Source organism: Benincasa hispida, chromosome 7, assembly GCF_009727055.1.
Source record: "Benincasa hispida cultivar B227 chromosome 7, ASM972705v1, whole genome shotgun sequence".
Classification (NCBI taxonomy): Eukaryota; Viridiplantae; Streptophyta; class Magnoliopsida; order Cucurbitales; family Cucurbitaceae; genus Benincasa; species Benincasa hispida.
In genome coordinates this window covers 24,866,534-24,881,959 of record NC_052355.1, presented here as the reverse complement: position 1 = coordinate 24,881,959, position 15,426 = coordinate 24,866,534, and the positions used below count along the sequence as shown (strand labels likewise).

Below are 15,426 nucleotides of genomic sequence, written 5' to 3'. Positions count from 1 at the left end.
ATTATATGAAATATGTACTCTTTTCCCTTCACTAGGATTTTTTTTTCATTGAGTTTTTTCTTAGTAAGGTTTTAACGTGGCATATTTTATATATATCATGGGCATCTAAGGGGGAGTATTATAAATATTATGATAATAGATGTCCGATAGATGCTCATGCATAATGTCCATTGACCATGTGTCATGCCTCCATTTCTCAAAATGTTGTCCATGTGTCTCAATATTATACATTAGTGTTCATATAATCTACCTCCTACTTGCCAAATTGCCTATAAATAGTGACATTTTGTGTGTTTTAGAAGAAATATATACATTGGACAAACTCCATAAAAATTGGAGAAAGTGGATAATTTAGAGAAATTTCTTATTTTATATTTTGCTCATTTATTTTATTTTGTTTATTATATATTATGTTTAATTTATTTTAATATTTATTTATTTTAAAGTTTTTAAATATAAAAAATATTTAAAAATATTTACAATTACAAAAAGTTCCAAAAGTACAAAGCACTAGATATTTTTGGAATTTTTCTATTTATAAGAATTTTCCTATTGTACTTTCAAAACTTTTTGCTATAAAGTATAAATACTTTTTTGGATTTTTCTATTTATAAGAATTTCTCTTTATTATTTAATTATTATCTTATATTANTAAAGTATAAATACTTTTTTGGATTTTTCTATTTATAAGAATTTCTCTTTATTATTTAATTATTATCTTATATTATATTTATTTTAATATTATATTTCATTGGTATCTGTGCTCCTCAAATTCACAACAAAACTATAATTTATTTTTTTCTAATTTATCCTCAAATAATTAATCTTTTTTTTTCTTTTTTCTTTTATATGTCTTTTTCCATTATTCTAAATCTAATACATGATTTTTTGCTTTTATTACACTTCAATTATTGCCAAAAAAAAAAAAAAAAAAAAAAAAAAAAAACTCATTTTTCTAACTGGAAAATATATCCTTTCAATTTTATTCTTTAAAATAGTTCATTTTAGTGCAAAATAGACTTTTGTTTCTAAATGGTCTTCAATGATTTACTTTGTATCAAAAGTAGAAAAGAGAAAATGTAAATATAATCTTTCTCTCTTATTATCACATTGGGTAGAAATACATTATATATATACATCCAATAAGAAAAGAGGAAAGCAACAACCAATAAGAAAATATTAACAGAAATAACAAAAATCTATTACAACTAATATCCCCCCTCAAGTTGGACTGAAAATATTAGACAAACCCAACTTGGATCTTATATCAGAAAACCGTGGAAAAGGAAGAGTTTTAGTGAAACTATTAATAAGTTGATGCATAGATCGAATAGGTAGCAACTTAACAGAACCATCAACAACCTTATCTCGAACAAAATGACAATCAAGCTCGATATGTTTAGTCCTCTCATGAAAAATAGGGTTAGTGGCAAGATGAATAGTAGCTTGATTATCATAATAGAGCAAAGAAGGTTGATGAATAGGAATAAGATCATGAAGAAGAGAGTAGAGCCAAACAAGCTCACATGTTGTGGAAGCAAGAGCTCGATATTCAGCCTCTGCAGAAGATTTTGAAACCACATTTTGCTTTTTAGACTTCCAAGAAACAAGAGAGCTGCCCAAAAAGATGCAATAACCTGTTGTAGACTTCCGTGTATCAGGGCAAGAGGCCCAATCGAAATCAACAAAAGCACGGAGCTGAAATGAATCAGCAGGGGAAATCAAAACACCTTGGCCAGAAGTTGACTTCAAGTAGCGTAAGAGATGATGAGCTGCAGATAAATAAGCTTTGCACGGTTTGGCCACAAATTGACTAAGTTTATTAACTGCAAACACAATGTCCAGCCAAGAAATAGTCGAGTAGAGAAGTCGACCGATCAGTCTTCTATAGGGAAAAGGATCATCAAGGACTTCCTGGTCAGAGTGTCGAAGTTTAACAATCGGATCCATGGGAAGATTGACCAGCTTAGCGCCAAGAAGACCAGCATCCTCTAGGATTTGGAGTGTATAATGCCGTTGTGAAATAGAAATACCTTAAGATGAACAAGCAAGCTCAAGGCCCAGAAAATACTTCAATGACCCAAGGTCTTTGAGCTTAAACGCAACATGTAAAACCTGTTTAAGTTCATCAATAAATTTGACATCTGCACCAGTAATGATAATGTCATCAACATACACCAATAAAGCAATAAAACCGGAACCAGAACTGCAAACAAATAAAGAGTAATCAGCCTTAACCTATTGAAATCCAAGAGAAACCAAAACATCAAAGAATTTTGCAAACCACTGCCTTGAAGCCTGCTTGAAACCATATATGGACTTCTTTAATCGACAAACAAGCTTTCCTTTGTGAGGAACTTTAGGTGTATAACCAAGTGGAAGGTTCATATATACTTCTTTAAACAAATCTCCATGAAGAAAAGCATTGTTCACATCTAGTTGAACCATAGGCCATTGATAGGTGACAGCTAAAACAAGAAGAACTTGAACAGTGACTAATTTTGCCACAGGAGAAAACGTTTCAAGAAAATCCAAGCCTTCATGTTGAGTATATCCTTTAGCAACAAGCTGAGCTTTGTATCTCTCAATAGAGCCATCTGCATGGTGTTTGACTTTATAGACCCACTTGCAACCAATGTTATGTTTGGATAGAGGCAAAGGACCTCCCAAGTATCATTGTCTTCCATGGCTTGAAGTTCAAGCTTCATTGCTGTCTTCCAATGGTCATAAGGTATGGCTTGATGATAAAATTGCGGTTCATAATGAGAGGAAATGGCAATGGAAAAGGTGCGGAAAACAGGGGAGAGGTGATCATAAGAAAGGGATGAGTGTATGGGATATCGGGTGGAAAAACTGGGAAGAGAAGTTTGGGTTATGAGGCTGCAGTGATAGTCTTTAAGGTAGGATGGGTGTTTGAGTGGTCTGGATGTCCTCCGAGATGGAACAAAGGGTTGAGTATTTAGATTGGATGATGAGGAAGGCTGCTGAGATAAAAAAAAATCAGTGGAAAGTGAGGGGGATGTGACAGATGAAGAAACTGAAGGGGTAGTTGTAGAAGGTACCGAACAAGGAATTGATGGGGAAAGATTGTCAGAAGAAAGAGGTTCAATATGAAGGGGAGGTAAGGTAGGTGCAGTGGGAGGGTGGGCTGAAAAGTCGATATCAAGGGCTAGAGAAAGGACAATATGTTGAAAAAGGTCTGGTTGCTCGGTCTCCAAGGTCACTTTATGAAAAAGGAATAGATGTTCATGGAAAACAACATCTTGGGAAACAAAAAACTTGTTACTAGTGATATCAAAAAGTTTATAAGCCTTCATACCTGATGGATAACCAATAAAAACAGCAGGGACAACCCTTGGAGCAAACTTGAAACAACCGTGAGATAAGGTGGATGCAAAACATAGACACTCAAAAGTTCTTATAATAGAATAGTCAACTAAAGTACCCTGCGCATCAACTCATAAGGTGTTTTCCAACCAAGAATAGGTGAAGGTGTCCTATTAATAAGATATGTTGCAGTTAAGACACATTCATTCCAAAATTTGAAAGGAACTCTGGATTGAAAGAACAATGCTCTGGAAACATTTAACAAATGTTGATGCTTACGTTTAACTATTGAATTTTGTTCTAGTCTACCTACACAAGAATGTTAATGTAAAACCCCTCTTTGTAAGAAAAACTCAACAAAGGAAAGCTCAGGAGCATTATCAGAACGAAACACTTTGATTTTCTTGTCATATTGAGTCTCAACATAAGAAAAAAACTGAGGTATAATCTTCAAAACATCATACTTGGATTTTAACATGAAGACCCAAGTGAATCGACTATGATCATCTACTATAGTAAGGAAAAATTTATGTCTAGCATGAGTAGGTGTAGAAAACGGACCCCAAATATCAACATGAATCAAATAAAAAAAAAAAGCAGATGATCTATTATTATTTGATTCAAAAGACAGTTTCTTTTGTTTTGCTAAAGGACAAATGTCACAGGGATGTGTATTATTTAGAGAAACAAAATCAAGATGTAAAATATGTTTCAAAACAAATAATCAAGATAGGGATGGATGTCCAAGCCTGGCATGCCATAAGGAAGAATTAGTGGAAGAAGCAATATTAACAACATGAGGAGATATTGTGAGGTTGCTCAACAATATACAAACCATCACAACCTACCCTTGCCAATCGTCTTCAAAGTGGACTTTGCCTGAATATCACAAGAATCAGTGGAGAAGTGGACAGATACATTACCATCAAATGTTAAAGCACTGAAAGAAAGTAAGTTGCACTGAAATTCGGGAACATATAAAACATGATGAAGATGAAGTGACCCAAAAAGAGTGACATTACCAAGAAAAGAGATTGAAATTCTTGTGTTATTAGGCAGAACAACAGTAGTACTAGTCAGCTGTAGCTCGTGAAATAAATGCTTTTGGAAACATATATGTGTGGAAGCCCCATAATCAATGATCCATTCATGATTAGAGATAATTTGAGAACAAATACCTGCTACATGTGTGACTGAATCAATATCGGATTTTTCCATATTAAACTTGGACTGCAACATAGTGAGGAGTTGCTGAAGAGTGTCATTGGTAATGGTTGAATTCTTAACCAAATTCCAAATTCCAAAAACAAATTTTTTTCAAGCTACTTTTTTTAATTTTCAAAAATTGCCTTAGTTTTTTAAACCATGATAAAAAGTAGATAACAAATGAAGAAATTTATTTATGAAATTAGTATCAATATGCTTAATTTTCAAAAATCAAAAATAACAAACAAAATGATTATAAAATGGGGCCTAAACTTTAAATTTATGAATTTTAAAAAAGTCAAAAGTCAACTAAATAAACATAAATCTAAAGTTCAAGGAGTAAATTATACGGTAAGGCAATTGAATTATATACAAAGAGAATTGTGAAAGAATTAATTTAGAGAGAATGATTATGAGAAACAGAGAAGAATTATCACAAAGATGTAACAGAAGAATTCAATCTAATCTTGTAGGCAAGCTATATCCAGGAACTTTAGCAAGTTGCCTCTGTTTCATAACCTCTCTCACCTTTTGCACCTCTTTCCACAAGCCATTGCTGGCATAAATATTGGACAAAACCACATAAACACCATCATTCCAAGGCTCCAATTCTTGTAAATGCTTTGCGGCCCACTCCCCCATCTCCACATTCCCATGTTTCTCACAACCTCCAATCAAACATCCCCATATTACCGAGTTCGCCTTCATCGGCATCTCTTCGATCATCTTTCTCGCCTCTTCGAGCAACCCTGCTTTACCTAGCAAATCAACCATGCATCCATAATGTGGCAGTTGGGGCTTGAAACCATAAACGTTTTTCATCATATCGAAGTAATGTTTCCCCTCGTTGATCATCCCACCGTGTACACATGCGCTTAACACCCCGACAAACGTAACGTGATTAGGAGGGACTCCTGCTTCTCTCATGAATTGGAAGTTCTCGAGTGCTTGTTTCACCTGTCCATGCATTGCATAACCTACAATCAGTGAGGTCCAGGATGATACATTTCTATGATCCATGTTTGAAAACACTTTCATTGCCAAATCCATCCTACCACATTTACCATACATGTCTATCAGGGAATTTAACATCAAAATGTCTGATTTTCCAGCGACTTTAACTTGGAACACAAATTTGTGCATTTGGAGAGACAGTTCTAGGTCACCTAGACTACCACAAGCTGATGTTACACTAACAATTGTAACATCATCTGGTTCGAGCCCACTTTGCCTTAACTTAATGAACATATCAACTGCCTCTTTAGCACGCCCGCCTTGAGATAAACCAGCTATAATGGCATTCCAAGAACCCAACTTCCTGTGATGATTTTGCTCAAATACCTTACGTGCACACTCAAGATCTCCCACCTTCGAGTACAGACTGATGAGGCCACTTTCGCTATATTGGTGGAACTCAAGACCAAGCCGTATTGCAATTGAATGTAATTGTATACCTAAACCAAAAGCATAAGCTAGAGATAGAGCCTTAAACACAATTGGAAGTGTGTAAAAATCAGGCAAAACACCTGCCCGCAACATGGCGATATATACAGAGAGGGCTTTTCTTGGGGCCTCGAGCTTAGTGTATGATCTAATAATGGTGTTCCAGAAAAATGAAGAAGGGTTGTTTTCCAATATGTTGGTTCTTAAAACATGGGCATGAATTTGATACAATTCTAATAAATTAGTACAGTTCGTCAATAGGATAGCGACAATTCTCGCTTGGTCCACATTATTGTCAGAGGTGTATGTCAACCAGATAGGAGCCTCTGCAGCAGCATCCCTCTCTGCAAGCTGCTTATTTTGCTTAAGCTTGTCGACAAATTGCACATCGTTAAATTCTACCAGTGGCCTTAACTCATTTGTCTCGAGTTGCTTGGTATTGTAAGTTGGATAGGAATGCCCTGCTGTCATTAGCAAGATATTTCGTGAGCTCTCTGGGGAGCTGCCAACGTTTGTGAATTTGCTCTTGTTTTCGTCACCAATAACAAATCTCTCTTCGCATTTGTCACCTAACACCGCACCTTGAACAGGAAGCACAAGGCGCTTGCCTTGCTTGTGAATATCAAGGCCTTGGTTTCGAAGCGGAAACTACATATAACCATCAAACATCTTTAACTTTCTAAAATTGGAAAGTATATTTGTTCAAAAGATACCTTTCAAATCAAACAATATGTCTACAGATTAAATAAGTCAAAAATACAGAAGTAGGAATAAAAATAAAAAAGGCTCGTGTACAAAGCTAAGCTTTGGCAAGGATAAGTTAAAATATTCAAGTTCAGGACAAACTTACTTTTACATATTTCATATCAAGAAAATAAGAAGAAATTTAAAATTGTTTGCCTGTAGAAAGCTTAACAAGATCACGATCTACTCTGACCATAGAGGTAAAGGGTTTGTTTCTATTACGTTTAAGAATGGAATGAAAATCAGTTCAATGAAACTAGGAATTTTATTCAAATCACTCCTCCCTGTCCAAACAAAAGAAAATCAAAATGAGCAAGATGAAACTTCTTTCTCCCCACCCTAAGCCCCTGAACTAAGCTGCAATCCAGGCCTTCGGATGCCATTCTTATCAGGACATCAATGATTCAAATATAAAGAAAAAGGAACGTGGCCTATATCAGTACTACTCAATTTAACAAGAATGAAATGATGTAGAATCCAACCTAGTGGCCTTAAATTTCTCACAGGACAATATTTGGTTAGTATGGATCACAAATGTTGGCTCAATCAGCTTCAAAGATCCAACTTAGAATAATACAATCTTGGTTTAGAAAATACGGCTCTTTCCTTCAGAAATGACCCTCACCGCTATTCACTTACAGATACTTCCAGTTTATCCTCACTGCAACAAGTCACAGAACATCCATTCCTCTGCAAAATTAGAACGACAAACAAGCAGATTCTCCATCTCTTCCTCAGTGAACCAAGGGCTACTTAATTTTACAGGGGGCTAGATTCTTTGCAGAGGACCACCAACAATTCAATTAACTACTTAAGGAGTACAACGAGTATATGAAAGAGAATTGAAGATCTTAAATCACCGATTGACCCAAAGGTTTAAGCTAATAGGTGAAAGCGAATTTAATATTATATCATCTAACAGAAGACTATCTCCCCATCTTGGTGCTAAGCCTTGGTGAGGAATTTAATATTGTTCATGTTCTTATGGGAACTAAGCCTTGGTGCTATTAATCCTGTTGATCGTCTCCAACGTTGTATATGACTATCTCCCCATCTTGGTGCCACATGTGTCATAACCATTCAGAATCTGCCGCTCATCTTTTCGTGCATTATCCTTTTGCATTGCGTTTTTGGCATATCATGATGCAAGCTTTTGGTTGGTCAATGGTTTTTTGCATAATATGTTCGATAATCTTGTTTCTCTGTTGGCTGGTCATTGATTTCATGGCACTAAGAAGACCCTTTGGCTGGCATTTTTGGGGCGAGCACAATAAACATCTTTTCGGAAATCATTCTTCCAGTTTTGATATTTTATGAACGTGGTTCTTTCAACAGCGTTGTATTGGTACAAAATCTAAGCAACCTTTTAATCATATGAATCTTTCCTACTTAGTTTTCAATTGGACTATCTCTTTTGTAATCAACTTTAGGTATTTTAGGGTTTACCCACTATTTCATTTATTCAATGAAATGTTTCTTTTAAATAACAAAAATAATAATAATAAAATCCATCAGAAGATACTATCAGATCTAATATCAATTCAGTTGACGGAAATTCAACTCCATGAAACTTAACATATGAACAAAGAGGAAGAGAAACAAAGAACACACCTTATCGTTCTCATTATCGCACACGTTCTCATCGCCTGATAATTGCCCCGAAGCGTAGTGATAGAATCCTCGCCTATCACAGGAAGCGGCAAAGGAAAGAGACGGCAGAAGCAGTTTATGCAGGGTTGCAGCGAGGCTGGAACTGTTGCAATCGATGTTCTTCGAGGATACTAAGAGAAAGTTTCGGAGTAGCTTGAAGTTATGCATTCTAACGGAGAAGACTCAGGCATGGCGGAAGTTCCAGTATCCCATAGCGCCACCGCCGAAGGGTTTTGAACAATGCCTCCGCCGGAAGCGATTGCCGCCTTCGAATTCCGTCTCGGCTCTTGGACCAAGCCTATTGAAGTTCTGACAGACCTTTTTTCTTCCTGAAATATACTAGACGCAACGTTTTTTCCCCATAACAGAACAAGAAAATTAGGAGCTAGTGAGTTGAAATCTAATCAGTATCACTGAAATTCTGAGCGTAACCCTTGAATAATGGAGGGCAGAACGAAAATGAGATGGCGAAGCAGGAATACAATTGAAAAAATGGTTGCCTTAAAAAGGGTGGGAATCAAATAAGTTTTGTATTACGATTCAAATCTAAAATGTTTAATAAAAAATATGAATTTTATATTATATTACATTACAAATTCATTACATTAAAGTCAGATGCCCCCTATTAAGAGAATACAAATTAGAGAGAAATGTAGAATTCACCTATGGAAATGGTCTTCAAGTCATAGAGCCAAATACCGAAAGCTTCTATCAGCTAAAACATGTGCAACGGAATTACGCCTACGATTGACCCAAAGGGACCCATGGATAGAATCATGAAAATGGATATCATAAATGGCATCAATAAAATCTTGAATCTCATTCATGTAGTAATAGTTTCCAATCAAATGATTTCATAGAATTTTAGAATCAAATTCAACCCAAAGCAGGATGATATTGGTCTCAATAGTCCTAGAGATGCCATAAAACATGGCAATGGCCTCCACGAGCCCCAAATATATTGTCATAGCAAAGTAACTCTCTAAAGCAAGTAGAAATATTACCATTCATGTCACGAACAATGGCTCGCAAAGTTAAAACTTCTAAAATTAAATTTGTAATTTAACTAAAATATTTTTAGGTTATATATGTGTGTGTTCTAGATATAATTTGGGGTTAATTGGAGAAATATGGATGTTTTAGAACTTAATTGGGTAAAGGGGTTGTTTTCAAACTATTTAGGAAAAAGGTGTATTTTTTTCTTTATTTGAATACATCTCTTGAAGAGACGCATTCAATATTATTTTAGTCTGGTCTTGAAGAGACACATCCAAGTAATTAAATAAAGAAAAGAAAAGAAGTGAATGCATCTCCTGAACTGACGCATTTAATAATATTCAAGGTCAAAATGCATTTTTTTATTTGAATTTGATTAATAAATTTGATTATAAATACAATTTTCTTTATTCATGACCAGAATAAGATCTGCCTAGATCGATCATGTTGAGTCGCAGTGTCCACGATCGCCACGGCCTCTTACATTTGTTGGTTGGCCCTCCTATGTAAAGTGTATACCCTCACCACGATGTCGATATGTCACGTACTGATCATGGACATCTGGACGAACATGTAAAGTTTGTCATTCTTCCATACTTAGCACACTAAGGGTTGTTGGAAAAAATTCAAATGTTGAGGGAGACGGCATCATGGAACTACGTGTAAAATGATCGGGTGGGATTACTGGATATTTATTTTGAACATTAGGTCGAATAAGAACATCCCGATGTCTTCCTGGATCACCTTGTTCTTCCATTGGAACATCACCATCGGAATATCGCACTCAATATATAGATGTGAGTCGACGCAAAGCCCTTATAGCAGATAATGTCATGTTTGGTAAACCGGCCTGAAAAAGAATTGAATAACAAGTTAATGACTTTAAAATTATTTTGGTATGCAATTAAGCAATAAAATTGAAACGATCCTAGTAAATAATAAACTCATACCAACAAGTGATAGGATACTTCTGCTTTCATTATATATCGTCTGCTCACGATGGAATACCGTTCAATATATTTAGGCTCAATATCTACATCGTTGTTAATAGAAGGTCCATTAACAACCAAATTTTGACAATTTTTCCAAATTGAAATTTGAGAAGCCAAATATGCAATTCAGCCTCGCTCATGCCTGCCTTTTAGATCGTGTGAATGGAGTCGAGCATCTAAATTGTAAGGTTGAGGAATTTGTTGCAATATGCCAAATTGACTCATCACACAATCAGGGTGATGCCACTCCACAACAAAAAAAAGCATATGAGTGGACGTCTAGATGTCCTTATCTCATTGTCATCGACACAATGTGGTAGCAATAGTTGGATGAGATGATTGTATGGCTTCCAAATAATCTGCAGGCATATGTGTAAAAATATGAATGAACCAAAAGATTGAACATTATTAATATATAATATATATATATATATAAATGAATATAATATTACTTGGCTATGCATATCCAATATGTATCTATACTGTAGTAGAACATGTATCGGTGCTCTTATTAAAGAAAAATTGTCATTCCATCTACAACAATCAGAAGTTGAATATTAGTTATTCGTATTTCATAATGAAGTAAAAATGCTTACTGTACTACAAGTGGTCTATCCCCCAAGTTGTTCTCATATCGGTGGAGTCATCAAGGCTAAAAGAGGAAATTGATCCCACATCTAAATCTGCAGCAATAGAAGTGAACCTGCAATGTCTTTGTCATCTATAATTGTACCCTTGCATAGTTGCCTATATAACCATGCAAGACATCCATCCCCCCAACTACACATCCCAACAACATCAAAATCTACTAAGAGAGGAAGATACATGGGTGCACTCTGCTATTGGATTTGTCAGAAAATACCAATCCTCCAATCAATGTGAGAATATATGCTCGAGCATATCGTTGGAGTTTCTCTTCATCTGCATTATCTGGTAGATCGGCAAAGTTGTTGAATTGATCAGTTAACCATGGCAGGCTAAGACGACCTCCCTTAAAAAGGCGTCATTCATTGTTATGCTTAAAACGATGGTACAAAGTTGTTCTCATTCATAATTTAGTGACCCGATCCCTTCTTGCCTAATGGAGTACAAGACAAGTCCCCCGAAAGAGGGATCTGATTGGATTGAGCTGTCATTGAGGAATACTTAGGCTTAGAAGGTGGTCCCCTTTTTCTCGCGTAAAAGAGATCGAGGCAAGCACTGGAATGAGAAAGGCTTGTAGACTTGTGAGGTTGAACGACACATTCGAAAACTAAAGCACACACTCCAAAATGCTTCGAAAGGTGTCAGCAGGTGCGCGGAGCTGGAGCTCGCCATGTTCTCCCGTTGGGCCACTCTATCCATTCCTCCCCTTTGTTAAATGAGACCATGTAGCTATAGCTGTGTTTCAAGTCATCTAATCTACTGAATTGACTTTCCTTTTTTCGGTAAAGTATCACAATTCAAATTGGTCTTCCATTAATCGGGAGTCTAAATTGGATAACTACATCTTGCAGTGTAATCGTTACACTCTCCACACAACATGAGGAAAGTGTGTGTCTCTTTTCGCCATCGTTCCACTAATGTTGTTATCAAATGTCAATCTAGTTGTATAAATCTGATACAGGAGACTCCATAGAATCCTGCTTACCTCAGACGCAATTAGATTTGAGTCCAATTGATTGTGATCCTGACTCAGTCTTGCATACACATAGAAATGAGGGTCATTATACTGGTTAATTTCAAATTTATCGTGTCTTTTACGGCAGACAGCACGAAGTCTCCACGTACAACCGTTGTCATATCTTTTACATTTAACATCCCGTACTGTTTTCTTCGACTTAATGACTTCAAAATTTTGATGTCAAATGACCGAATAGCTCTTCACTGCATTTTTAAATCCAATTTTAAATTGAATATCATCCCCTTAAGCAAGGAATCAGACCCCATATTATTGTCTCCCTCCGCTGTCGAATTAGGTACAATATTCATGTCGTTTAGGTTTATCTCAGTAAAAAGTTTCAAGGACTTCATGAACACCATAAAATTCACCAGATAGTTTATCTAGATCGATATCATCGTCTATTTCAACTTCTTTGTCATTTGTGACAATAGTTGGATCACAAGGCTCATGCTCCACATTATGACTTTCCAACTCAATAGTAATTACAATTTCTCTCGTTGAGGTTGGACTTGGGACATTGGGTTGGGATATATACAGTTCAACTATATTTGGAGGGTATGGAGCATCGCTCATCATGAACCGTATATCAGCTTCACTTTGTAATGAGATAGAAATGTAGAAAGTAGATTCCGCTATATAACTACCATATCTAAATATTACCTCTACCCCATCATCTCTATCTATGGATACTGCATCACATAATCCATTGAATAATGTGTTGAAATCAACTTGATGATGCATGTTTATACGAAGAGATGGTTGTCTATCATATTCTATACCATTTGGCTCATTAACAATGTTTCCATGCATATAACATAGAAATCCCACAACGTCCAATGTAGTTTGGCCAATGCAATCTGATATTTATCATAAACTATGTAATTATATATTAAGAAGAAAAATATTCAAATTGAATATTCCACCTACGTTAGAATGTCAAAATTTAATATCTCTATGCTTAATATGCCATTATAAATTAGATATAGAATCTTTATGGAATGAAGACTTATTTAAGTTTATATTTAAAATTGATGAACTAAAAAAACTTATGATTTAAGCTATTATACCGTAATAATAAAAAAAACTTATGGTTTAAATTAATATATTATAATAAATTCAATATTTTATTACATTCAAGGAATTTTAATTTGACCATTTAAAATATTTAACATTTTTGTTTGAGTGTTTAATTAGGCCAACTATATTAAAAAAATATTTAACTTTTTGGTTGTATTCATTTCAAACATTTGAACCTAAGTTCACAATCAATTCATTTGTTAAAAAAATGTTTGTTTGAACAATGGGTTGAAAGCAGAGAGTATGTATTATTAAATTAGTGTTTAATTCTTAATTAAAAAATTGCTTAATTAGTATATATGGACGTTGATTTGATGACATTCTCCTTTCCAATTGTTGGTTTCGGATTTTCTATTTTTATAAAAGAACATTTTTCGAAAATAATCTTCACTTTAAACAAAACAATGATTAAAAAATCAGTACAAAATCATGGAAAACTTGATTTTCTATTAAATCACGAAAATATATTAATATGAAAGAGAGTAATATACTAAAATTACTTTTTAAACAAATCATGTTTCATGCATCATCAATTTTCTTATATAGACATGCATCCTCATTTTGGAAATTAATTATAAATATTCTCTTATATAGACATAATGATAATGATAATGACTAAATAAACGGTAAACTAACAACAACAACAACAATAATAACAATAACATTCAAGCATTCAATATTCAATACATCATTTCAAATAAAAGTAAAAAACTATATACGTAACTTTTGAATGATCGATTGTAGAATTTTTCTCAGAAATAATATCCACGGTAAACAAAAAAAAAAATCAATACAAAATTATGAGAAACTTATTTTTCTATTAAATAACAAAAATATATTAACTTACTAAAAGAAAAATGTTGCACCTTACCCAAAAAAAAAAAACCCTTCGAATGATCGTTCGTAGAATTTTTCTCTGAAATGATATCCACTGTAAACAAAATAATAATAATAAAAGTCAGTACAAGGTTATGAGAAACTTAATTTTCTATTAAATGACAAAAATATATCAACTTATCAAAAAAAATGTTGTACCAAAAAAAATAATAATATGAACATGTGAGGAAGATGGTAGAAATTGAGATGGTTGTCAAATTTAGGGGAGGAATTGAGAGGGAAAGCGGGTAAAATTGGGGAGAGTGTGGTAGAGAACGACGAAATTCAAAAAAATTTATCACGGTCAACGAGATGATCTGACGCGCTCTGAATACGTCTTTAGAATAGACGCATTCAAATCGATTTGACGTTCCAACTTTTATTTTTTTTATTTAATTATTTGAAGAGACACATTTAAGACAAAAAAATACCTCATTTTCCTAACTAGTTTGAAAATATCCCTTTTACCTAATTAAGTTCTAAAACATCCTTATTTCTCCATTTAACCCCATAACGGGGGATCAGATTCAAAATTAAAAAATAATAATAAATTTGATGTAATTCGAAAGACTTTTCAGTATTTCATTTACCACAATATTGTGGTAGATATAATTTAATTTAAGAATACAAAAAAAAGGGGGGAAATCAATCTTTTATTTTTTTTATTTTTGACAATACTTAAGATGGTAGGAATCGAATCTCTGACTTTGAGATTAATAATAAAAATAATGCCAATTAAGAAAAAAATCAATTTATACATCTTAAATCTATTTAAATATGTAATTCTTAATAAGTAGGGAAAATATAAGCTAGATTTTTGTAAAGAAAAAAACAACACATATTAATAGAAGTTATTGATTCTCATAGTTTCCTCTAAGTTTTATGTTAATTCATACATTTAAAGAAATCTTAGTGTGAGGATTATGTTGTAACAGATTTAAAACGAAATCGTCAAATGTCTAAATTGATTAATTAATGAAAGTATAAATTATTCATACAATTTAGAGTTTAATTAATCAAACCAATATTCAGACTCGACTCCATAAGTAAGTTGATCAAGAAATTTATTCTTATGACTGGACGTCCTTACTTAGAGAATAAAGACAAAGAAGTCGCAGAGGTTGGGGGTTGTTCTTCATCAATTTACCTTTGTTGGATGGCACCCTCAATACTTGGAAGTTGTATACTAGGATGTAATGATATCGAAGTATTGAAAACGAGAGCTATTTGCTTTGTGATGGATTACATAGTATACTCTTTCAATCGTCAACACATCATATGAATCTGGCTGTCTAAGGTTGTTAATATTCTTAATGGTCTCTTTAGACGTTACTGAAGTCTCTCCTTATTCTGTGAGCAGGCATTGTCTCTCACACAAAAATGGAGACATATCACCTTTTCTCATGTGCAGCATTGTTACACTGTGCTTGCACATTTATTTGCATCTAAGAC

General features: G+C 34.2%; 1 protein-coding gene across 1 annotated transcript; it reads right to left on the bottom strand.

Annotated features, from left to right (window-relative positions):
* Nucleotides 1-4,847: 4,847 nt before the first annotated feature.
* LOC120082217 (pentatricopeptide repeat-containing protein At1g77170, mitochondrial-like) lies at nt 4,848-8,957 on the bottom strand. Its single transcript, XM_039037496.1, has 2 exons — nt 8,332-8,957; nt 4,848-6,624 (listed from the first exon to the last, which is right to left on the bottom strand). Exons 1-2 carry the CDS (start codon nt 8,536-8,538, stop codon nt 4,990-4,992), a joined length of 1,842 nt encoding a protein of 613 aa, XP_038893424.1. The 5' UTR covers nt 8,539-8,957; the 3' UTR covers nt 4,848-4,989.
* Between the last annotated feature and the right edge of the window lie 6,469 nt (nt 8,958-15,426).

Excerpts from the sequence above, each read along its gene's own strand:
- LOC120082217 (XM_039037496.1), bottom strand. The coding sequence starts at position 8,538 with ATGCATAACTTCAAGCTACTCCGAAACTTTCTCTTAGTATCCTCGAAG. Across the intron at positions 6,625-8,331 it reads GCGATAATGAGAACGATAAG|TTTCCGCTTCGAAACCAAGG; the intron begins GTGTGTTCTTTG and ends GGTTATATGTAG.